Genomic DNA, 24,686 nt, shown 5'->3' with positions numbered 1-24,686 from the left:
AACAACTCAATCCCCATGTGGCCACAGTTTTAGTGTCATTGCCATTTACTGTATTGAGTCGTGAGATAACTTCCCCCCATACCCGGGAGTGATGAATCCTCTGTCAGTCCACCATAATCTTGATACACTCCTTGATGTAGCCAATCACTACCGTATTGACAACTCTGAATAGAACTGTGTTGGGCTAGTATCAAACTACACCAATCGGTGCATAAGCTGCTCTGGTGATCTCAAGTCTAAGGATCACATGCACCATCATTCGTTAGAGGATTTGTTCCATAGACTAGGGTTACCATCCATATGGAATCCTCTGGTGGGTCAGTTCAGTGAACTTGCCTACAACAAGCACCCATGTGTTGCATCAGGTTGTCACCAAACAACCTTGACAAGTGAGATCAGTCACTGCCTTTTGACAGGGTCGTTCAACACTATGATAGCCTTACCGTATTGTCTGTGCCCCTATTTCAGAACAATACTAGGGCTACAGACGTTTCTAGAATAGCCACCATATGTGCTCATAGGGTTCTCACTATCAAGATTTGAAACACTAGATACCCTCGTCACGGTTCTACCATTCTAAAGACATATATCAATACATACAATGATGATTTATGCGGTATAGAATAAAATGCCTTTTATTGATCAATGAACATTATTACAAAGAGTCAATTCTACAATAATTGATTGGCTCTAGGGCACCTACTGTAACATCTCCATCTGGAGTAACTAACACTATACCCAAACTGCTATCGTTTATATTGCTCAACCCGTCGATTAAGAGAGTCCACTTCAAAGGAGTTTCACTTGTTAGGCATAGTAGCTATTTCTTCGCCTGAGTGGAGGTGTTAGGAGTGAAGTCTACTACGAAATCTGCTAACACTTGAGACTTAATGGCTATGCGTGGCTGGAAGGATACATTGAATTTACTTAGCTCGATTGTCCATTGGGTGAGTCATCTCGAGAGCTCGGGCTTATGCAGTATCTTCTTGAGCGGGTAAGTGGTGAGGACAATTATGGAGTGACACTGGAAATAGGGCTGGAGCTTCCTGGAGGCGTGGATGAGTGCGAGTGCCAGCTTTTCTAATTGACTGTATTGACTCTCAACGTCGAGGAGCGATTGGCTTACATAGTTGACCGGTAGCTATTTCCCATTGTCTTTTCTAATTAATAAGGCCAAAATAGCCAACTCTGAGACTGCCAAATATGTGTACAATTTTTCACCGGTTAGGGGTTTAGAAAGCAGAAAGGGAGAAGTCAAGTACTTTTTAAGCTACTGTAGGGTTTCTTCATAGGTTGGGGTCCATTCAAACTGCTTTGACTTTCGAAAGGCCACAAAAAAGTTGTGACACTTGTCTACTAACCAAGAGATAAATCGGCTTAGGGTAGCCACTCTTCCAGAGAGACGCGAGACGTCTTTGATGTATGTTGGTGAGGGAATGTTCACGACGTCCCAGATTTGATCAGGGTTAGTCTCTATCTCGTGCTGAGTCACCATGTACCCTAGAAACTTACTAGATTAGACCCCGAATAAGCACTTGGCTGGGTTGAGCTTCATATTGTACTTCCTTAGAACTGTGAAAGCTTGACTGAGGTGATCCAGATGCTGTTCTACTATTAGGGACTTGATGAGCATGTTGTCAATGTACACTTCCATAGTATCACCTAAGTGTTTTACAAACATTTTGTTGATGAGTCGTTGGTAGGTAGCCCTAACATTCTTGAGTCCGAATGACATTACTTTGTAACATAAGTGCCCCTTTCTATGATGAAAGAAGTCTTCTCTTGGTCATCTAGGTGCATGAGTATCTAATTGTAGCCAAAGAAGGCATCCATGAAACTGAGCAACTCATGACCGGCTGTGGCATTGACCAACATGTCGATGTGTGGGAGAGGGAAGGAGTCCTTGGGGCATGCTTTGCAGACTCGTAACTTTCCATTCTTCTTTTGAAGTACCATTACATTCGCGAGCCAGTCGAGTCATGAACCTCCCAAACGAGCCCATTACTCAATAGTTTGTCTATCTTTTCATTGATGACTCAATAGTTTGTCTACCTTTTCATTGATGACTCAGTTTCGCGATCTGGAGGGTGATCACCAAAGCATCATGGTATGGGGCATACAGGGTTGTTGGTTCATCATCTTCAAACTGGATAACCTACTGAGTGGGTTTCTGTATGGGTGGATAGGGAGAGCGGGCTTCGAGGTGATGACTTGCTTGAGCTTGCCTTTTTGCCAAAGAATAACTGACTCCACTGATTTTGGAGCGACCGGATATCATGTTACAAAAACCTTCTGGCTTTGGATTTGAAGGATGGGAGGACCGATTTTTCTCATCCCTGTTTTTCAAAGTGCCCTTACCTTTATTCATTAGCAGGTCCCAAAGGTGTCCTCTCTTGAGTAAAAACTCAACCTCTAACCTCAGAGTGATGCAATCGGCAGTAGTATGCCCATGGTCATGATGGAACTCGCACCACTTGGTCGTGTCCCTTTTAACATCATGTCTCAGCTTGGTGGCCACTTGATTGTCTAACTTATCCCTTTCATTATTGAAACCTCTTGGGTTGGCTTGACATTGAGGTTATACTCAGGGACCACGAATGAAAAAGAATTGGATGGTTTATATGCATGTCAGGCTGGAGGGCGGTCATACAGTTTTCGATTGGTTTTATTGGAACCGCGAGCTAGGGGTTGGTTATTTGTTTCATATTGTCTAGCTTCTATGCATCTTTCACATTGGTTATATCGGTGTTCATCGTAGGGTGCATACCTTTTATGGTTTACTTTATCATCTTCCCACCTTATCTAGATGATTGCTCGGGCCAGAGCATCCTCCATAGAACTACAGCCTAGTTTGGTGAGGTCTTTGTAGAGTTTCTCATCAGGGAGGAGCCCTTTCTTGAAAGCATCCACTGCTGTCTAAAGATTGCAGGATGAGGTTGATATCTTCTCCTTATTGAACTAACTGACATATTCTCGCAACGGTTCTCCTCTCTGTTGACAAATCCTGTACAAGTCAGTTGACAACTTCTGAAGTTTCTTACTACTTGCAAACTACTCAACAAATATGTCAGTGAGCTGGGAAAATGAGCCTATGAAGTTGTTAGGGAGGTTTGTATATCACTGAAGGGTTGGTCCTGATAGGTTAGAGCCAAAGCTCTTGCACATGCATGCTTCCTTGAGATCCCGTGGTATGGAGATGACAAACATCCTCTATTTGTATGAAGCAATGTGATCATCTGGGTCAGTTACGCTGTCATAGGTTTTCATGTTTGGGATGGAAAATTGTTGAGGCATCTCGGCTAAGGCTATGGAGTCAATGAAGGGTGAGTCAGCATAGCTGTAGGAAAGGCTTTTCTTGGTTGGGGTGGGGACTCTAGGTATACGTCTCATCATAGCTTCCATTTCGGTCAGCTTCTTTGCTAATATCTGTTCAAAGGAGTTGCAGTAGACAATAGATTTGGGTTGACTGTTTGAGAATAGGTGTGATTATCACTCGATCTAGTAGGGCGAGCCGAGTCAATTGGTGTAACTTGGTGACTGGTTTTTTGGGTGTTGGGGGCTCCATTCATGTAATGCCTCCTTTATACTAAAATACTCATAGAAATACATATAATAAAATACATCTAAATTAGCAAAAGTAGTTGGACCCAAATTTTTCTTTTATTAAATATATGCATTCTTTATACAAAGTTAAGTAACTTAGACAAAAGTCATCAAAAATGTAGTGGACAGTGTAGCTATTTCTCCTCGCTTGTCGATGTCTATCCGACCGCATCCTCACCTAGATCCTGCAAAACACACAGAAAACAATGGGGTGAGCACAAAAAGGCTCAGTAAGTAAATCCTTTACTCGTTTATCCCTGTAACTCTTTCTCTTAATTCTTTTCCTTACATTACTCTCTCGTTTTCTCTGTTTGTTTCTCTTTCTCACATTTCTTTTCTACTAGCTCTCTTTTGAATGTCACGGCCTTATCTTATTGGAGGTACGGTTGGGACTCTTCCCACTCTTTGTGACTGCTATTTATTCTCTCTCTCTGTTCTTTCTCACGTTTTCTCATTCTTTCTCACTTGAATGTCACGGCCTCATCTTACCGGAGGCACAACTGGGACTTCTCCCGCTCTATGTGACTTCTACTCATTCTCTGCTGATCAGACTCAGTTATACATGGATTCGGAACCCTTGGCCATGTGAGTGTATTCTATCTCTCTCTTTGAATATCATGGCCTCATCTTACCGGAGGCACGGCCGGAACCTTATGTTCCACTCTTCGTGACTGTCATGACCCCATCTAGCCGGAGACACGACTGGAACCTTATGTTCCACTCTTTGTGACTTTACTCATCACTCACGGGTTCCCTATCGCACAGCCTACTCTGTTCTCTTCTTTAGCACTACTCTCTCTTTTATTCTCTAGTGCTCAATCTCTCTTTCTTTTTACTCTTAGAGTTTTCTCATTCTCTTTACTCTTAGAGTAGCTTATTCACAAAAATTCTCTACTCTTTCTCAAGCTACTTCTCAATGCACAATTAATGCATAAGGATGGTTCATGCTCATTAATGCACTCATGAAATGCCAATGTGCAATGTTGCAAGAATTAAGGTTTACTACTCATGTTCATACTTCTCTTAGGCATTTCATCAAACAACTTATGAGCATACAAAAACTCTACTTTAATTATAACTTTTCTTCTCTTTTTAACCATCCAAAATGGGAGAAAACTCCCACATACACTCTAAATTCCTGTCAAGAAAAACACTCCTATAGGGTTTGCTCAAAACTCCCTCCAACTTCAATCAAACTCAACTCATCATCATGCAATCTCAACCCTTCTCATAACTCAATTATATTCAATAACAACATAGATAAATACTCATAACATCTCAATCTCTCAACAAGCATAATACATACATGCATAAAGAAATCTCTACTCAAAAGATTTCTTGAATCTTAACTTGTTTTGTTTTACTTACCTTGTGGTGGAGTGATTCCACTAGCACTTCTCTTTTCCTTTGGTAGATGGTCTTTTCTCTACAACTTTAAACAACATACTATAAGACTTCAACACATCTACAAATAAATTTCACATCTAAAGCAAGAATCCTTACTTTAGGATGTTTTAGATTAACTCTCTACCAAAAACTACTCAAAAGCCCTCCAAAAGTCCTTAGAAATTCTTGCAAAATTGAGTGGAAGTTTGAGAGAAAATGGGGAATAGGAATGGCTGTGGAGTAGAGAAGAATGAAGGGTTTACTAAGCTTAATCCCTTTTTACCTCATAATATAACTACTCTTTTCTATTTTGCCCTTGCTCTTTCTTGAAAATTTCATCTTTGTCCTTTGATTCATTGCACTCACATCCCCACCTCCAACACATTCTCCATGAAATTTTCTCACATTTCACTCCCACTTTTCCTGCTAATTAGGGGTAGAATGGTCATTTTTTCCCTATGGAAAAATATCTAGAAACTTCATTACACATTTCAGCTGGCCCGTCGCCGTAGTGAAGCTTTTCCGTCACCCGGCGAAGAATTCCAGAGCATACGTCGCCGCGGCAAAGATTCTTCCTCGCCCCGACGAAGGCTGAAATCTAAAAATTCGCAATTCTTAACCAATTTCAGGGCAAACACTCAACCAAACTAACACATCGCTTCAACCAAGGGCCAACCAAACAATATTAACAATATATCAACTCAAATAAGAGCAAAACAATAAACATTCAAGCAAAACAACAAATCTTAACTACGTACCTCAAGTGGGGCGTTACAATTTATCCCCATGAGGATTGTGACGATCCAAGTCTTTCTGCTAGTGTGATGATTCAAGTGTGACGATTCATCCCAAGTGTGACAATTCAAGTGTTTCTGCTAGCGTGGATGGTCAAGGACTTGACCCATGGGGATGAGTCGAGTCGAGCAGATCGATGTTGGGTGAGGATGTTCACTCGACCCATGAGGAGGAGCCGAGCTGGGAGGGTCTTGGATGTAGTATGGGTTATTCATATTGATGGGGTGGTCAATGTTGGTGATATTTTGTTATTGGTGGCTGGGAATGGCTTGAGTAAGCTGGTCATGGGTGATTGAGGGGTTAATTGATAAGGGTCGTGTTTGCATGGCTAGGTTTACTATATTTGTAGTGGTGGGTGCTAGGCCACCAGTTATGGATGACTGGAACTTGGAGGATTATGGGTCTGAGGTCGAGGATATGGGGTTTGGGGTAATGAGTGGTTGCATGGGATTAACCGGGACGCAAAAGCGTTTCTTCGGTATCTGGTTGGGTGGGAAATCTAAAAAGTAAAATTGAGTTACCTTTTCACGCAAGCTTTAATTCTCGGCTTAGATGTTGCTGTTTTTCAAGACTTAACTAAAACACACGTTACCTTTGTTGTCCTGGCCATCTTGCCTTAAAATCTTAGGCTATCGCAGTTATTTCAGCTGAAAATAGCTGTTGAGACCAGTTTTGATCTGAAAATCTGCATAAGCTGTAGGATGAGAACCTGCAAATTCATTCTGATTAATTGAGGTCAGGCCAGGTTATAATTATTCTTTGAATATGTACAGAGTTGTTTTGGATCTTTCTTAGCAGGTTTTTCAGTTTGTCACTAGCATAATATCTTTATCTTTAATTTTTCTAGAAAAATTGCGCTAATACAATAATATAGGTAGGGATTAAGCGAAGTATGTTCTTCTTTTTTGCAGGGCAAGCTGTGTAATGTTAAACAAAGGAAAATATATTGTGGAAGCTGTTTCAACTTTGAATACCATCCTCCACCTAAACACTTCTCAGACGAAAGCAGACCTGAGGCCTCTTCTACTTTGGAGCCACTTCTGTCACTGAAAAGTTTTCTCTTGTATATAACCATCCTTTTCTAATGCGCACACTAGATGAGATTAATCTCAACTCCCGTACATTGTCTTTGCTTGAATGCAAACTTAGTATCTACTACTATTGTTTCTTTCAACGAACCCATTTTTTGTCATCAGATTTTAGTGGTTCTAACCTACTCTTTCTGCAATAAAACCTGGGCTAAGAATTGATATTGAGGTCTGCTACCTTGAAATGAGGTGATCTTGTTATTACACATCAAATTAAACTGTATAACTTGTACATTGTCTTATGTATAATTAAATTTTTGCCTAGTAGTTTAGGGCAAGAGCCATATTGTGCGCTTCTACTTGTTGATTTCAGGTCCTGCTCGCATGACTACCTTACACCCTGTAAAGCATCAAGTTGTACTGAAGCGCCTTCATTAGTTCCTTCTTGTACAAGTCGATGCCAGGTATATTGTGATTGAACGGATGTGTTCGAATTTTGTAGGTTCAACGCTATTGTAGATTTATATATTGGATGGTATGACCAAATTAATTGCCAACTCATTTACTGTTGTACAGCAAAAAATCTAAGCAAACAAATGACTAAAGAGAGCAACCAATGAATAGTTCTTAATCAGTGCTGGCCTCTGAGTTGGAGGTATTATCTCTGTTATTCTTTCGTTACCATTACACCGATTAACAAGAAGAGAGTTCAGAGTAAATTATGAAGTATGAATGGAGGCACCAGAGCTTGACGTAATCCAACCAGTCCTGGGCCAATCATCTTGTCTATTCCTTTCTGTTGTCACAGATTTTTCACGCATCTTTCGAGTATAGCACCGCCAAGCTGCTTGTATACCACATGCTGCCCAAGTCCTCCAATGGTCAAAGTAATACCTGAAAGCATGCAGGAGCTGAGTCCTGTTAAGCCGCTTGAATAATTTAGAGGCAACAAACTTCAAGTCATCAATCGTTAAAACAAAGGCGACAACTTCTGGGCTCTAATAGTTCTAGTTGAGATAGGAAGGTCATTAGTTAAGGACCGAGGATATGGAGCCCATGAGATAAGTCCTATAATTGTTTCTTTCAATGTGCCCATTTTTTCGTCTGGATTTTAGTGATTTTAACTTATTCATGCTACAACAAAACCAAGGATACGAATCAATTTTGAGATGTGTTGAATATCTTGAACTTGAAATGAGGCGCTGTAACTAGATAAAATCAAATTCATATATAGAAGTACATAGAGCTAGAATCATATATATTATCTCTATTTTCCAGACAAATCCATGTATATTAACAGCTCACATCTGATTTATGGCTCCTCAATGTTGATCTCAGGCTCTGCTGATCGCTGTTGAGATAATGCTGGTAGTGCTCTCTCGGATGATCTGACACCCTGGATAACATTAACTAGTGCTGAAGCACCATGTTTGAATATATCTTGCAATTCAGGCTCTATTTCTCCAGCTGACCTTTGCCAGTTCCTTCTATTAAGATAGTTACGCCAGGCATTTTGTATGACACGAGCTGCATCAATGACATTTTTCAAGCTCAATCCAGAACAGTTAGAAAGCTGGTACTTAATAAATACATTTTTCAAGTCATTTGCCAAGAGAGCAAAGGCTTCAACTTTAGTAAGGGCTTGAATAGTTCTTGTTGACATAGGGAGATTGGATGATGAGGGTTCATCCAGAGCCCATGCTATAAGGTCTTCTCCACAGAAGTCGCCATCTTTCAGATGATCTTTAGTTTTACATTTTATTCTCTTTGTGATGTTCCGTGCTCACCGAAGCAGAGGCAGAGGCAGAGGAAGTTGTGTTTAGCCTTGGAGGTGTAGGTCCATAGTTTGCCGTGCACTATGAAAAGCATCTCATCAATTGGGTCTCCCTCTCGGATTATGTGAGTGCGCTCAATAGAAAGCTGGCTTTACACAATCACACAGGCATCCAGTATTGTTTCATTCAACTTTTTAAATTCTTCTACCTTCAATTACATCCAAGAAAAAGAATGAGAAAATGGTTTGGTTATAGCTACATTGTAGCATCGACAATGAAAAAGAAACTTATTTTTTTAACAGTTCCGAGCAGAGTTCAGTTTTATGTTCATTCTAAGGTCCTTGGGAAGATTATTGAGCAAATTGTCTACATCAACACATTGGTTTCTCGCCAAATGTATCTTGGTGTTTCTTAACCTGTTGTTGCAGATTCTCAGAGAGCTTGCCGAAGGACATCCATTGCTCTATCTCTCTCTCTTCAGTCTCATCTCCGCTGACTTATAGTCTTGGACTGCAGATATGTCTGTTTCACAAGAAGAATGATTCATAGAAGTAAAGTTTATTGTTTAAATTATGAATGAATTTCCCAGTTTATTCTATTAATGTTATGATTGAGTTATCACGATCTGAACTTCAATTCCTGGCAGAAGGGGTCCATTAAATGATTTTTTTCCTTCTACTATCAAGTTAGTAAGAGTTTATAAGATTGTCTTCTGGTAAAACTCATTCTTTCTGGAATTGAAGTCCAGAATTTAAGAAAATATTGATGTTCATGAGAGTAAGAACTAATCAATCATATGCATTGCAATAAAATCAGAGAATTTAAGAAAGAGAAAAATGTTCACCCAACCTGCATATTTCCGATGAGAAAGAGGAACAACAACAAACCAGAAATGGTAATCCAAACTGCAAAGAAGTTTTCCCAGATGAAGGTACTTGTTTGTAGATTTTGACCAAAACAGCTGAAAAGAAATTGAATGTGACTAATACACAGACATACCTCAGAATTGTAACTTCTACAGAGTAAGAAAATTTTATGGAGTCATGGACAGACAAAGTACTCGATATAAATGTTTGAAACCAAGACAAGATTCATGCAGGGGCTGTATTACTGTATTTTGGTTCAATACCTGCGCTAGACACTTTAAATGACATAACATAGAACAAACCTGAGGTTTTGCAGGCCCATTGGGAGCAACGTAAAAACTTCTGTGGAAAATCTGTCATCTCCACAATGCCAGACTGAAGAGCATCATGGAACATTCCAAAATCAAAAGCAACCGTGTTCTGAGTCTTTGTAGAACAAAAATCATTAGAAATTTGTAGTCTCCTGAACTTTGATTACAGTTAAAAGAACCTTGACTACATCCAGTATGATTATGCAGGCATTCTTCCAGCTACAGTCAGTTCTCATGGCAAAAAAGTACCACAAGGCTCCAAATACCTAAAGATCCAGCAAGTCACTTGTCAATCAGAAACTTGTAGTCACCACTAGGGGTATTATCTCTGATCTATAACACAATAAAGAAATGATAAATTAACTTACATGACCAGCAAGCATGTAAAGAAGAAGATTGAATGCAGCTTTGGCCCATATAGCTTCATCAAAGACATCTGAAATCCTAGTAGCTTTCATAAACAATGGGTAGATTCTGATAACCCTTGGCACATATTGGAAAAACACGGAAAATTTTAACAACTTCATCCCGGTAAAAAGTGCGGAGCCTCTCATTGTTGGAACCAATAATAAAATCACCACCTGGACAAAGGCCAATAAGTTTAGAGTCTATATAAGTAGGGAAGTGTCTGTGTCAATATAGTTAACAACATTACGCTGAAAAGAATTTTGCATTACCTGTGCAAGTGGAAGAATGGCGAGAGTGTCGATTGGAAAGTGTTGATGCGTGATTTTTGTACCAACGAAACGCATGTGTGAAATGCTGTGCTGACCCAGAAGACACACGTGAATGTAATGGATAAAGAGATAGTAAATGTAATGGGAACAGTTTTTAAAGTGGTTCGGATGCTAAGATAACAAGTCCTACATTCACTAATGATTATATTGATGATAAAGGTCAAGTCGCTCTTAGCTAACTGACTTTACAATAATATTACAAGGTATTGAATGCTAAGAATTCTAGAAAAGAGAGGATAATTAATCAAGCGTGTAAAATGTGCCAATCCCCTTCAATGAGAGATGAGCTTCCAATTTATAGTGAGATGCCATGAGGCAATGATCACTAAATCTGTAAGGTGGTAGGATTATCCGTGCAAATCCTTCTTTATATCACATTGCCCACCTTCCAGAGTGATTTGTGCGATTTAGAGCAGGGATTGGACACATGAAAGCACCACAGCTCTTGACTAGCCTGACGTGCACCCACTGTCCTGACGGACGCAGGCAGTGGTTGTTCCAATAATCTGACTTTTGTGGGCTGAAAGAACCTGACGTTAGGCCTCATATTTTTTAGGCATAACAGAAAGAAACGCAACAAATATTTCCTGGCTACAGTGCAAGCATCTTTATGCAAATTAACTTGCTTATATAGCTTATAAAAAGGAGCAAAAAAATCATTATCAAGCCGGGAAATAATACAGATTATATGAAAGAAGTCAAAGACCGAACGGAGAATAATGGCAGTAGTCCCCAACTTTTTGTCAAATTTAAGGCACTTTTGATCATCATTGATCACAGGAATGTAGAAGAACAAAGGATCCAATGAGATGCCAATGACGCACAATATAAGAAAGATCCACAAACCCAAAGGCCCCTGTGGGTCAATTTTCATGTGCAGCAAAATTTTGGCCACAATGCCGTAACAAGATCTTGGTAAGCTTCTAATCCATTCATTTTCAATTCCAAGTTTCCGGGAAAACTTCCTTTCTGTACCTTCCTCTAAATTCAAGTTGGGGGACCTGAACAAAACATTAGTAATTTACATTTTAGTTTGTTGCTCTCCCCTGTTCATGTGCAATTACCATATGTACATTTTGGAAACACCAAAGAGCCAATGATGGACAACAAGTTTATCATTCTTTCACCTACATCGTCAAGAAGAACGTAAAAATCACACCAAAACAAGAGAATTTCAGATTTCAATCAGGCCCCCTACCTTTTGGAAGCCAACTGACCTCCCTGAGGTTTAATAAAGTATCACCGATCTCTCCTGGGTTAAGTAGAACAGACGCCGATAATCTTAGGCGACTTTTGGGCTTCCTTCTTCCTTGTATATTTTCCTATATTATATGACCCGAAAACAAAATGCTATGGTATGTATTTTCCTCCATCCATTTAGCAAGTTATAGAGGATAAGAGAATCACTCCTGTTTCTTAACGTACAATCGTAAAGTAGTGTGGTCATAAATTTTTTCTTTTGATTACTTGTAGTTATATAAAGAAATCGTGATTCAATGGATTGTGTGCAGTAATCAGGAATATGGTCCCATGTTCAACTTTTTGAGGATTTCTCAGGACAACAAAAAAAAAAAAAAAAAAAAAATCTTTTCATCTTTATTCATTTTACAGTTTTATACAATTTCCACATGTTGATTCAAGAGGATTGAAAAACGTGTCTCTGTTTGTCTTGCAGACATTAATATTATATTAATTGCTTCTAAATGCATATAAACTGTTCTTAACCCTGCTTGGAGTAGTGGTTTATTTTTCTGGAATTTGAGGGGTTGATAAAATTTAAAGCTATACAGTAAAATTCCTCATAAATTATATGGGGGACTAACTAATTTATTAATATAAGATGTTAACTTAATAGAAATGTATAAAAAAATTTCTTATTCATAATTCATGTTTTAATAGTATAATATTATGATTTCAATTCGTGTTTTAATAATATTGGGGTTTTAATTAACGTTTCAAATGTTACTTTGAAACTAATAGAAGGTCGTGTTTGAAACTAACAAAGATAACTGTCCTTGATAGAATTGTAAATGTAATTGCTGCATGGAACGATGTGAAGGCACAGACAATTGCCAAATGTTTTAAGTATTACAAAATTAGAACACCCGATGTCGATAATTGCAGTACAAATGAAGTAGATGATGGAATCAAAGAGTATTGTAGAATTAAGTAATCAGATTCGACAACTTCACTATACTAATCGAATGAATATATGTCTTCCTTAATCATCCAAATGAGTAACAAGTCATATATCTTTAACAAAGAACAAAACATTTTACAATTAAACAAGAAGAGAAAGAAATAATTATGAGGTTGATAGTAGGAAAATACAAAATTTTATGTCAAGAAGCTCTAAACATGATTGAGAAGTTAGAAATTGGTTTTGGTTGTAAAAGAAATGTTCATGCTATACCCACAAGTTAAAAGATGTAATAACACTCTAAATCATAAATTATTGTCCCAAAAACTTCAGATAAATATTTATTCATCTTAAACATTTATTGTAACATACCAATTTTTTTTGTTAATATAAGAATAATTATTACTATGTGGAGGCAACTTTCCTTAAGACGGGAATTAGAAAAATATAAACTTATTATAACGTGGAGTTTATTCTTATTTATAATTATCTCAATTGAGAATGAAAATTTGTATAATTATGTAGAGTTTATTCTTATATAAAGTATCGCTACATAGAGGTTTTACTGTAATAAGTAATAAACAAGAAATAGTAATTACTAAAGAATTAACATGAGTAATGCTACATTTACACCACTATTTATATGATTTTTCATTAATCATGATGTGGCAATGCTACAACTACATAAATTTTATTAAATATTAAAATTCAAAATAATTAAAAATTTGTGTGATTATGACATATGCCACATCATGATGTAATGAAGTCGGTGTAAAAGAGTGGTGTAAACGTAGCATTATGTTGGAAAGATGGCCATTTAGCAAATGACATGGGGCTAGAAGTGATAATGGAAAAGGGTTTAGGGACTATATGTGATAGGCCAAAATGTTAGTTTGTCCCACATTGCTTGGGAATGAAAAGTGGGAAACTTTTGAGGCCTATATATAAGGACCTAAATCATGTTATTTGTATCCCAAGTGTAATTCCATTATACTTCTTTTGTTTAGGGTTCTTTCTTTAAGGACCCTTTAGTTTGCAAGTTTTGTGTTGTATCTCCCTTTGTTTTGGGTATTGTTGTATTGCAAAAAGTTTGTAATATCATTTGGAGATAGTGGTGGAGTTCTTTTGCAGCGCCGAGGACGTAGGTTTTATACAAACCTCGTTAATTCCTGGTATTCTTTATTTTTGCATTTAATTTTAGCAATTTATTTGCTTTACTAATTGTTATTATTATTCAATAAGCTAGCATTAGAATTTATGTTTCCATGCATAACAATTGGTATCAGAGCCTAGGTTTAGGACAGTGAGTAGCTATTTGTATGGTTATATGCATGTATAGGAAAATTTTGTCAAAAAGACGATAAAAGTCTAAGGAAACTGGATTTAAGTGGGACCATTTGTGACCCCTCCATTGTTTCCTGGAATTTTTCTAGTGCGTATTTAATCATTTCAGCACTACTATACTAGGGCTATTGTTGATTGTTGGTGCTATTGAATATATATTTGGGAGTTGGTTATTGGGAATTTTGTTTACCAAGCCATTGAGTAAGGCATAAATGGCATCACCGTCCGAGGATTCACGTCGAGGCAGCACGTTGCGGCATCAACCTCCGCACCAGTAAAGATGATAACGGTTTAAATGCAAAAATTGATGTTGAAAAATTTGATGGCAAAATAATTTGGCTTGTGGCAAAGTGAGGTAATGGATAGCTTATATCAACAGGATTCGATATCGTTCTGGAGGAGGAAAAACCAGAAGATGTCTATGAGAACGACTGGGTGAGGTTGAATGTAAAAGCGTGTGGGAAATTCGCTCATGTCTTTTGTAGAAGCAGAAATATCCATCATGAAAGAGACTTCTGCCAATAAGTTATGGAAGGCGTTGGAAAACAAATACATGAAGAGAAGTAATGAGAATCGGCTCTATTTGATGAAAAGATTGTTGTCTTCAATTGAGACCTGGTACGAATATCAGTAGCCATTTGATACATTTAACAGATTAATTGCTGATTTGTTAAATTTGGATGAAACATTCAAAGATGAGCATAAGGCTATATGTTAATTGATCTCTTCCAGAGAGATTGGACTATCTTAGTATTACACTTCTTCATGGGAAAGAAAAATTGTCCTTTGAGAAGTTTGTTTTCTGTCCAATCATGAATTCGAAAGAGGATCAGAAGGAGAATAGCGATGAGTCCGCAGAAGCTCTTGTAGCAGAGGGCGAAGTCAAAATCAGAGTCGTAAGAAGGAGAGAGAGGAAGATCTCGTTCAAAGGAAAACTCAATAGGGATCAATAGCCTTTGCCGTGAGAAAGGTCATTGGAAGAAAGATTGTCCGAGTTGCAAAAGAAAGAGGGCAAAGCTACTTCTGATGCATACGTTGTTCAGCGTGAAGAGGATGAGTCAGATTTCTGTCTAGTAGCCTACCATCCACCTCTGGATCAAATGAGTGGATTAAGATTTAGTAGTACTATCATATGTGTCTCCACCAGGACTGGTTCTTTAATTTTGAAGAACGTGATGAAGTTATTATATAGGCAATGATGATGCTGTATAAAACATTGGGATAGGTTCAATTCGGTTGAAGTATCTGATGGGTTAACTAGAACTTTGACAGATGTCGGTATGTACCGAAGTTGAAAAAGAATCTCATCTCTTTGGAAGCCTTGGAATCTAAAGGCTTTACGGTGAATATGCGAGATGGAATTCTAAAAGTTTCTTCAGGCGTCTTGTGGTAATGAAAGGCACAAGGAGAAACAACTTGTATTACTTAATGGTAGTACAGTTATTGGAACGACAGCTGCATCGTACAGGAGGATGCAGATTCAAAAATGCTCAAACGTGGCATATGTATGTGGAGCATACTCAGCAGCAGGTGGAGTTTGAAACAACAGTTGAACCAGATAGTGTCCAAAAGATAGAAATGATTCTGAGGTGATAATGTGGATACTATTGATGAAAAGGAGATTTTACCCAAGAATCTCCTCAGCAAGGATCGATGCATATAATAGGTCAAGACGAGAAACTCGCAAGCCTGCTCGTTTCGCTAATATGGTGGCTTATGCACTTCCATCGTAGGTGATGATATTTCTACTACTTATAAAGAAGTTTAGGAGTTCAATTATGATCATGGAAACCGGCCATGAATGATGAAATGCGATCCCTACATAAGAAGGCGATTGGGTGCAAATGGGTGTATGCAATGAAGAAGGGATTTCCTAATAGAGAAGATGTTCGGCACAAGGTTAGGTTGGTTGTAAAGGATACGCTCAAATGGAAGGATTTGATTACAATAAAGTGTTTTCTCCTGTGGTAAAGTATTCTTTCCATTCTAATTTTGCTAACCTTGGTGGCACAGTTTGATTTTAAACTGGTTCAATTGGATGTGAAAATGCGTTTTCACATGATAGTTGGAAGAGGAAATCTACAAGAATCAGCCAGATGATTATAGTGGTTGCTGGAAAGAAAAATTGGGTTTGCAGATTGAAGAAATCGCTATATAGTTTGAAGCAGTCACCAAGACAAGCGATTTGATCAATGTATGATGGGCCATGGGTACACAAGGCCTGATATTTCACAAGCAGTTAGTATGGTGAGCAGGCATATGCATGTTCTTTGGTAAATGACATTTGCAAGTTGTGAAATGGTTTCTACAGTATATTTTATGTACTATAGATATTGGTTTAGTTTTTGTGTGGGATTATATTGAGAATGGGAAAATGACTCTACAGAAGATTGGAACAGAAGATAATCCTACAGACATATTGACTTCAGTAGTGACAAGGGTCAAGTTCATTTATTGTTTGAACTTGATCAACATCCTACGAGCTTGATTGTGCTTTTTGGCACATTTGAAGGTGTTGCAAAATTTGACAGAAGAATACAAAACTTTAAAGGTTTGTTAATTCGCCAAGGTGGAGATTTGTTGGAAAAATGGCTCATTTAGCAAATGACATGGGGGTAGAAGTGATAATGGAAAAAGGTTTAGGGACTTATATGTAATAGGCCAAAATGTTAGTTTGTCTCACATTGCTTGTGAATGAAAAGTGGGAAACTTTTAGGGCCTATATATAAGGACTTAAATCATTGTTATTTGTATCTCAATTGTAATTCTATTATACTTCTTTTGTTTAGGGTCCTTTCTTTAAGGACCCTTTAGTTTGTAAGTTTTGTTGTATCTCTCCTTTGTTTTGGGTATTTGTTGTATTGCCCAAAAGTTTGTAATATCATTTGGAGATAGTAGAGTTTTCTTTTGCAGTGTCCAAAGACGTAGGTTTTAATACCGAATCTCGTTAATTCCTGGTATTCTTTATTTTTGTATTTAATTTTGGTAATTTATTTATGCTTTACTACTTGTTATTATTATATTTAATAAGCTAGCAGTAGAATTTATGTTTCGATTGCATAACACATTATTCGTTACCATAACCCCAAAATGTCAAATCGTCCACCGAGAAACTTGTATAGGAAGGCATAATCTTTAGAAAAAGTGCAAATGAGAACTTCTTTTGACGTGGTTGCTTTTTGTGGGAACTCTTTTAATATTGGTGGAATCTTCAGGAGAAAAAGAGAACAAAACATTTAGTTACAATTTTATTTTTATTTTATATGCATACTTTTCCATCATGGATTTAGTCACTTTTTCTGTCACTAACCCGACACAAATTAGATTAGTCCATCCTGGATTTTGGCTAATTGATCATGAACCAAATGAGATATACTGCTCATTATTCCTTCGATTCAAAACTCAGTTGCACTTTTCTTCTTCTTCTTCTTCTTCTTCTTCTTCTTTTGCTTCTTCTTTTTATTTAATAAAAATTGTTGAGTCCAGTAATATCCTCCATATTGTAGGGCAGAGATGATCATTTAGACCATGAATAATAATACTATATATATAACATTATGTGATAAAAGATGATTAAGTGAAAGTTTAATTTTAATTTAAAATCAACCAATCATATTTTGTCACATAATGTTGTATGAAAAATGCTATATGTGTAGTATTACTATTAGACCGTTGGCTATTGACAATTGTTTGCACTTGCACAAACAAGAAGCAAAAAGGAAATTACAACTCCCGTAAATTTACTAGTTATTTTTATGCTTCTTTCAACGTGCATTTTTTTTTTTCTTAAAGATTTTGGTAATTCTAACCACTACAACAAAAGCAAGGACCAAAATTAATATGGAAATTTGCTAAATACCTTGAAATGGGGTTGTCTTATTTTCAAAATGTTATGGTTTTCCTAATTAATTATAGGTTTTGTTGGTATTTCTTCATGCATGCATTTGCGTTGATTGTTGTTTGATATTATTACAATATTAGAAAAAATATACTTCCTTGATATGATATATTTTCTATTTTCTTTCTAATAATTTTTTTTCTAGTATGGTAAATCAAGATTCAATAGAGAAATGAGTTGTCTTATCAATAGTACAATACCAAATTCAAATGCATTGCATTTAGACTTATCACCAAGAGTCGTAAATACAATTTTGCAACTCAGGCTCCATTTCCTGAGCAGCCCTTTGCGAGTTCTCTTGTATCATACGAGATGAGCTTGAAATGTAACGAATACATTTTAGATGATCGCATAAGTCAGCCATCTTTTAGACGATCCGTTTTGGTTCTGTAAACATCAATACCTCAGCAACGATCGTGGCCAGTTGATCTAATTGTTACAGCCTTGGAATGGTGTGTACAATCAAAGAGAACAAGTAATTAAAAACATTATCTTTTGGTGGTATAAAGGGAAAGTAACCGTTATATGTTAGAACTGTCACATGTATTTACATCTTTCAAAGATTAAGCAAAATTAGATGAATGAGGATCCAAATCCCAGAATAGGGATTCAACAGACGTGCTGGTGTGTAAGCCTGACGAATTCCCGCTAGGCTTAAACCATTCATCTTGCAACATAATATCTTCTGCGCGCAGCAGAGATTCTTCAAGCATCTTTTTCTTATATCCGCGCCAAGCGTGCTGTATTAAACGAGCTGCGCTAGATCTCCTCCAACCGGTGTAGTAGCTATACAAATATTCTTGCTGATTACGGGTAGTCCTAAATTGAGAGACTACAAACTTCAAGTCAGCGGCCGTTAGAACAAAGGCTTCCACTTCAGTTAGGGCTCTAACAGTTCTAGTTGAGAAGGGGAGGTCGTTCGAGGACTGAAGATTCAGTGCCCACGAGATAAGTACTTCTCCAAAGTAGTCTCCATCCCTAACATAGTAAGCGTTATAGAAACGTGCTCTTCCACCATCAGTTGCCACGCTTGATAGCTTGCCTTGCATGACAAACAACATCTCATCAACTGGGTGACCCTCCCGAACAAAGTAACTATCCTCTGTGTACAGCATCGGCTTGAGTCGGTCGCACAATTCATTCAAAAGTGGTTCATTCATGTTTTGAAACAGTGGTACCTAAACACAGCCAAGGTGAAAAAGAAGAAGAAGAAATTAATAATGAAATTTTTCTTTCAAGAAACAATTATCCACGATTAAGAAACTTACTTTCAACAGTAATTCTAAGCCGAGTTCACTCTTTACTCTATTTCTAAGGTCCTTGGGAAGATTTTTAACCAAATTTTCTACGTCAACACCTTTGGTTTCTCGCCATACATATTGTCGATATTTCCTAACCTTCTGTTGAAGATTGTTTGACAGCTTTCTAAAACCCATCCACTGCTCTATCTCTTGTCCCTTTAATCTCATCTCTTCTGATTTTGCACTTTTGGACTGTAGGTATATCTGTTTCACACAAATTAAACATAGTTTATATTCAAATAAATTAAAATTTTAACTTAAAAGTCTAAATTGAGAGATGGGAAACAGAATTTTTTTACCGACCTGCACATTTCCAATGAGATATATAAAGAACACCAACCCAGAGAGGGTAATGAAAATTCCAAAGAAGTTTTCCCAGACATAAGAACTTGTCCGGAGGTTTTGACCAAAACAACTGCAAATATTTAGATCCAATTAAAATTTGTCAAACATATTTCAGAAGTAAAAAATAACAAAATTTCAAGCCTATATATATATATATATAGGGAGAAGTAACGACAAATTGGTACCTAAAAGGTTTTGAAATGACAAATAGGTACCTCCCGTCATGTTCTGTTAATGATTTCTGTTTATTAATAGTGAAAAGACTAAAATGCCCTTAAAAGTTTGATTTTAGTTTTTTATAAATTTAAAAATATCTAAAAAACCCCTAGGTTTACAAATTTAACTAAATAACCCAATATATAAATTTTTTGTAAAATAACAAAAACACCCCCGTCACCCGCACTGCCAGATTCCGGCCACCACCGTCGGAATCTGGCCGGGAAGTTGCATTACGACACAGATCCGTCGGATCTGTGTCGTAAGGCCTCGATCTGGCTTTTTCCGGCCAGATCCGTGGCTGATCTGGCCGGAAAAGGCCAGATCTACAGCTAGATCTGGCCGTCGACGTCGCAAAACTCCATCTGCGGCGTTGAAGGCTAGATCTGGCCGTAGATCTGGCCTTTTCGGGCCAGATCAGCCACGGATCTAGCCGAAAAAGGCCAGATCTGGCTGCTGCTTCGACGGCTAGATCTGGCCTTTTCCGGCCAGATCTGTGGCAGATCTTGCCGGAAAAGGCAAGATCGGCACGTTACGACACAGATCCGACGGGTCTGTGTCGTAACGCAACTTTCCGGCCAGATTCCGGCGGTGGTGGCCGGAATCTGGCACTGTGGGTGGCGGGGGTGTTTTTGTTATTTTATAAAAATTTTATATATTGGGGTATTTAGTTAAATTTGTAAACCTAGGGGGTTTTTTAGAAATTTTTAAATTTATAAAAAACTAAAATTCAAACTTTTAAGGGCATTTTAGTCTTTTCACTATTAATAAACAGAAATCACTAACAGAACATGACCGAAGGTATCTATTTGTCGTTTCAAAACCTTTTGGGTATCAACTTGTCGTTATGGCAAACCTTGGGTATGCACAAGTCGTTCGGCCATATATATATGAAGAAACAGGGCAGCCTCTGTATAGGCTATACATGAATAGTATAGAGTAAATGACTTTTTCCCACCCAAGGTTTGCCTAAATCACCTTTCCCGCCCAAAAAGTTTCAAAATACCACTTTTCCACCCAAGTTAATATTTCGTTACTATCCAAAGCCAATTCAGATAGCGAAAATTCTCTCTGTCACTACCATTTGAATCTTTGGTCTCTTCTCTACAAAACCCTTCTCACTCTGGCATCTAATTTTTCGTCGATTGTCGACCACCACAAAGCTAGAGTTTCTTGTTTTTAGCTAATTTCCGGTTGTTTCCGACTGCGTATATCCAATCAGTCATCACCATTTGATCCACCTGCTTTCACTCTACAAAACTCCTCTTACCCTAACTCTTGGTAACTCACCGAACGTCGATTAACAAAGTGAAGTGTATTTTGAGTATTAATGAAATATAAACTTTGGGTGGGAAAGTGGTATTTTGAAAATGTTTGGGTAAAAAAGTGATTAAGGCAAACCTTGGGTGGGACAAAAACGTTTACTCTACAACATAAAGGAAACAGAATCGACGTTTAACCACCCGATAAAATTACTGACATAAAGCCNAGGAAGAAGAAATTAATAATGAAATTTTTCTTTCAAGAAACAATTATCCACGATAAAGAAACTTACTTTCAAGAGTAATTCTAAGCCGAGTTCACTCTTTACTCTATTTCTAAGGTCCTTGGGAAGATTTTTAACCAAATTTTCTACGTCAACACCTTTGGTTTCTCGCCATACCTATTGTCCATATTTCCTAACCTTCTGTTGAAGATTGTTTGACAGCTTTCTAAAACCCATCCACTGCTCTATCTCTTGTCCCTTTAATCTCATCTCTTCTGATTTTGCACTTTTGGACTGTAGGTATATCTGTTTCACACAAATTAAACATAGTTTATATTCAAATAAATTAAAATTTTAACTTAAAGTCTAAATTGAGAGATGGGAAACATAATTTTTTTACCGACCTGCACATTTCCAATGAGACATAGAAAGAACACCAACCCAGAGAGGGTAATGAAAATTCCAAAGAAGTTTTCCCAGACATAAGAACTTGTCCGGAGGTTTTGACCAAAACAACTGCAAATATTTAGATCCAATTAAAATTTGTCAGACATATTTCAGAAGTAAAAAAAAAAACAAAATTTCCAGTGTGTATATATATATATATATATATATGAAGAAACAGGGCAGCCTCTGTATAGGCTGTACACGAATGGTATAGAGTAAATGACTTTTTCCCACCCAAGGTTTGCCTCAATATTTTTCCCACCCAAAAAGTTTCAAAATACCACTTTCCCACCCAAGTTAATATTTCGTTACTATCCAAAGCCAATTCCGATAACAAAAATTCTCTCTGTCACCACCATTTGAATCTTTGGTCTCTTCTCTACAAAACCCTTCTCACTTCGGTACCTAATTTTTCGTTGATTGTCGACTACCACAAAGCTAGAGTTAGATGTTGAACTTATAGCACGTGACTAAAAAATTATACACAGTAGACACTAAAAGACGTAACTCACACCTGAAATTTATATGTGAGTATAAAATTTAATAAACTCTCAAATTATTTAGACTCAAACCCTAACAAAAGCGATGTATCAATTAGGTTAACTGTGCAAGATAACAATTGAAATAAAGCATAAAATAAGAATTCCAAATTTAGAAATATATGTTCACTGATAACAAACAGTGTGAACTGAGATTATATGAGTAAACAGCTTCTATATATATACCAGAATAGAGATTTAAGAGCATTATATATATAGTAATAGGGCACATCTAAGAAAAGGGAAAAAAGTTGAAGTTTCTTACATGCACAAGCACAAATTTACCTGAGGTTTTGCAGGTCCCATAGAAAGGAATATAAGAACTTCTGCGGAAGATCTGTCACCTCTACGATGCCAGACTGAAGAGCATCCTGGTACATTCCAAAATCAAACATAGTGGTATTTGGCGGTTTTGTTGGGCATAAATCGTTTAAAAAAGTTGTGTCTCCCAAAGTATCATGACAGTAGAGAGATCTATGACCGCATCCAGGGTGATTTGCGCAGGCTCTCTTCCAGCAAACAGTGTCTCTATCTATAGCCAAAAAGTACCATAAAGATCCATAGACCTTCAAGAGTATACAAGATTAGCAAGACAAATATATCATTATGCACAGTTGAGAAATAATTACATGTCCAATGACATAAAATTGACACGGTAATTATTCTTTAAGTATGCAACTATATTGAGTGTCCAAGATGAAGGGATGCTGTAATCGTAGATGATACTACAGTATAGATTGTTCAAACACTATATTGTATTAATTTTTGTGAAAAGAGTCATGCACTTTGTATGAATCAAGTAAAAATCTTTTCTTTTTTTTTTACACAGAAACAAATATATTGTGTAATTAGCCGAAAATGTGTTTAAGAGGCTAAAACTGTACTAAGACGACCCAAAATGAGCAAAAATTGTGAAGAATTCTTTGTAAATTTATGCATAAATAATATCCAACTTACATGACTTGCAAGCACGTAAAGAAGAAGGTTGAACGCTACTTTGGTGAATCTAGATTCATAAAGATTCCCGAAAGTCTTTTTAACTTTTCTAAATAATGGGTAGATCCGAATTAACCTTGGCACATATTGGAAAATAACAAAATATTGCAATAACTTCATTGCGTTCCGAAGTTTCCAGCCTCTTATGAGAATGTAGTTCACCACCTGGACAAAGTAAAACAAGAACTTGAATGATTTGTTATCATATATTTAATGAAATTCCATTAATTTTCTTACCTGTGGGAGTGGAAGAATTGAGAGAAGGTCAATGGGAAAGGAATACAGCAAATATTTCCTTGCTGTTGCCCAGGATTTATCATTTAATACGCCTCTTTTATTGAGGTTACGAGGAGAGTAAGTACGCAGTTGAAAAATGATATAGATGAAATGAAAGAAATCAAAGAAAGAACGGACAACAATAACCGCAGTCCCCAAGTTCTTGTCTAATCCAAGGCACTTTTTATGATCGTTGATCACCGGAATGTACAAGAATAAAGGATCCAAAAAGATTGCAGCCAAACAGAAACTCAGTAAAATCCAATTCCTAGATAGTAGGTGATGGATACTGGTCATCTGATAAAGCAAGGTATCGATGACACTGAACACATAACGGTAAAATGATGTCACTGGTAATACTGGTGATCTAGTCCTCCTCCGAGTCCCTTTAAATTGTGTCAGCGATGGCATATATTGGAGACCTTGTAGCCTCGATGGCGTAGCTTCGTAAGGTTGTTGCCACAATGGCATGGCTTCCTCTATGTCCTCATCGAAACTGAAGCAAAAAAAAATAAATAAATAAATAAAATAAAATACATATATGTATATAAAATAAACGTAAGTAGTTTAAAGATCATCTCATGGTTCTAAACGTCAAAAGCTATGAAGAAGTAAAATGCATATGAAACAGCCCATATACAAGGCAAATTACAAGGTTTACCTTCTCAGGTATTGTTTCACAGCTTCTAGCAAAGAAGGGCTTAATGTTCTACAACTAAACTAACAAAGTTTCTGCAATTTCTTCTAGAAATTACGATTGAAGAAGCATGCTTAAAAGATGTTTTAACATGATTTAGAGAGATTTTGGGAGGTGAAATGAAGGATCTTCATTCAAAGTGTAAGCAAGTATAAATGAGGATCCCCAGACTCTGGAGTCTGGAGCATGAACCAAAGATCGAATGTGTTTTTAGTCAACTACTTTTGCTCTTAGACCTTCTCTCTCTATTTTTTTATTGAACAAAATAATCTGAGGGCCGTGTGGCCTCCCCAGTTCACCTTCTTCTCTCCTTCGTATCTACCTAACTTGCATATTGATTCTGTTGATCATCTTCCTATGTGTTTCCTTTTCCCTTTTCTACGAGTCTTTGATTGGAGATATCCTAAATTTGTTCTCTTTCTATATAATTAAGACTGATATGATAGATTTTAATATATCTTGCCACAGTGAACCATTTAGAAAATGGTTCACATATTTAG

The 24,686-nt window shown here is 37.2% G+C and overlaps 3 protein-coding genes and 1 pseudogene across 3 annotated transcripts; all 4 read right to left on the bottom strand.

The window, feature by feature from the left end:
- Positions 1 to 7,531: 7,531 nt before the first annotated feature.
- On the bottom strand, positions 7,532 to 9,244 carry LOC116111683 (annotated as a pseudogene).
- A 726-nt stretch (positions 9,245 to 9,970) lies between these two features.
- LOC116111682 (cyclic nucleotide-gated ion channel 1-like) lies at positions 9,971 to 10,542 on the bottom strand (the record flags this gene model as incomplete). The annotated part of the gene is made up of 3 exons (XM_031397826.1): positions 10,442 to 10,542; positions 10,133 to 10,345; positions 9,971 to 10,030 (listed from the first exon to the last, which is right to left on the bottom strand). Coding segments are annotated over exons 1-3 (348 nt in total), but the record flags the coding sequence as incomplete, so codon positions are not given.
- Positions 10,543 to 18,087: 7,545 nt separating this feature from the next.
- LOC116111690 (cyclic nucleotide-gated ion channel 1-like) lies at positions 18,088 to 24,409 on the bottom strand. The gene is made up of 7 exons (XM_031397834.1): positions 24,151 to 24,409; positions 23,451 to 23,985; positions 23,175 to 23,378; positions 22,503 to 22,783; positions 21,636 to 21,747; positions 21,301 to 21,537; positions 18,088 to 19,061 (listed from the first exon to the last, which is right to left on the bottom strand). Exons 2-6 carry the CDS (start codon positions 23,958 to 23,960, stop codon positions 21,409 to 21,411), a joined length of 1,236 nt encoding a protein of 411 aa, XP_031253694.1. The 5' UTR covers positions 23,961 to 23,985; positions 24,151 to 24,409; the 3' UTR covers positions 18,088 to 19,061; positions 21,301 to 21,408.
- LOC116111681 (cyclic nucleotide-gated ion channel 1-like) lies at positions 18,447 to 21,406 on the bottom strand. Its single transcript, XM_031397825.1, has 4 exons — positions 21,390 to 21,406; positions 19,488 to 19,599; positions 19,152 to 19,388; positions 18,447 to 19,061 (listed from the first exon to the last, which is right to left on the bottom strand). The coding sequence occupies exons 1-4, from the start codon at positions 21,404 to 21,406 to the stop codon at positions 18,447 to 18,449; spliced, it is 981 nt and encodes a 326-aa protein (XP_031253685.1).
- Positions 24,410 to 24,686: the final 277 nt, after the last annotated feature.

Source organism: Pistacia vera, unplaced genomic scaffold (assembly GCF_008641045.1).
Source record: "Pistacia vera cultivar Batoury unplaced genomic scaffold, PisVer_v2 Contig649, whole genome shotgun sequence".
Taxonomy (NCBI): Eukaryota; Viridiplantae; Streptophyta; class Magnoliopsida; order Sapindales; family Anacardiaceae; genus Pistacia; species Pistacia vera.
The sequence above is the reverse complement of the archived record's forward strand: the minus strand, read 5'-3'. Positions and strand labels throughout refer to the sequence as shown.

Bases quoted from the DNA above. Each gene is read 5' to 3' on its own strand.
- LOC116111681 (XM_031397825.1), bottom strand. The intron at 19,389-19,487 runs GTCGGTAAAAAA...TGTGTGAAACAG, and splicing joins ATCTCATTGGAAATGTGCAG to ATATACCTACAGTCCAAAAG. The intron at 19,062-19,151 runs GTAAGTTTCTTA...GGCTGTGTTTAG, and splicing joins GCTTAGAATTACTGTTGAAA to GTACCACTGTTTCAAAACAT.
- LOC116111690 (XM_031397834.1), bottom strand. From the start codon at position 23,960: ATGCCATTGTGGCAACAACCTTACGAAGCTACGCCATCGAGGCTACAA. The intron at 23,379-23,450 runs GTAAGAAAATTA...TACTTTGTCCAG, and splicing joins CAATTCTTCCACTCCCACAG to GTGGTGAACTACATTCTCAT. The intron at 21,538-21,635 runs GTCGGTAAAAAA...TGTGTGAAACAG, and splicing joins GTCTCATTGGAAATGTGCAG to ATATACCTACAGTCCAAAAG.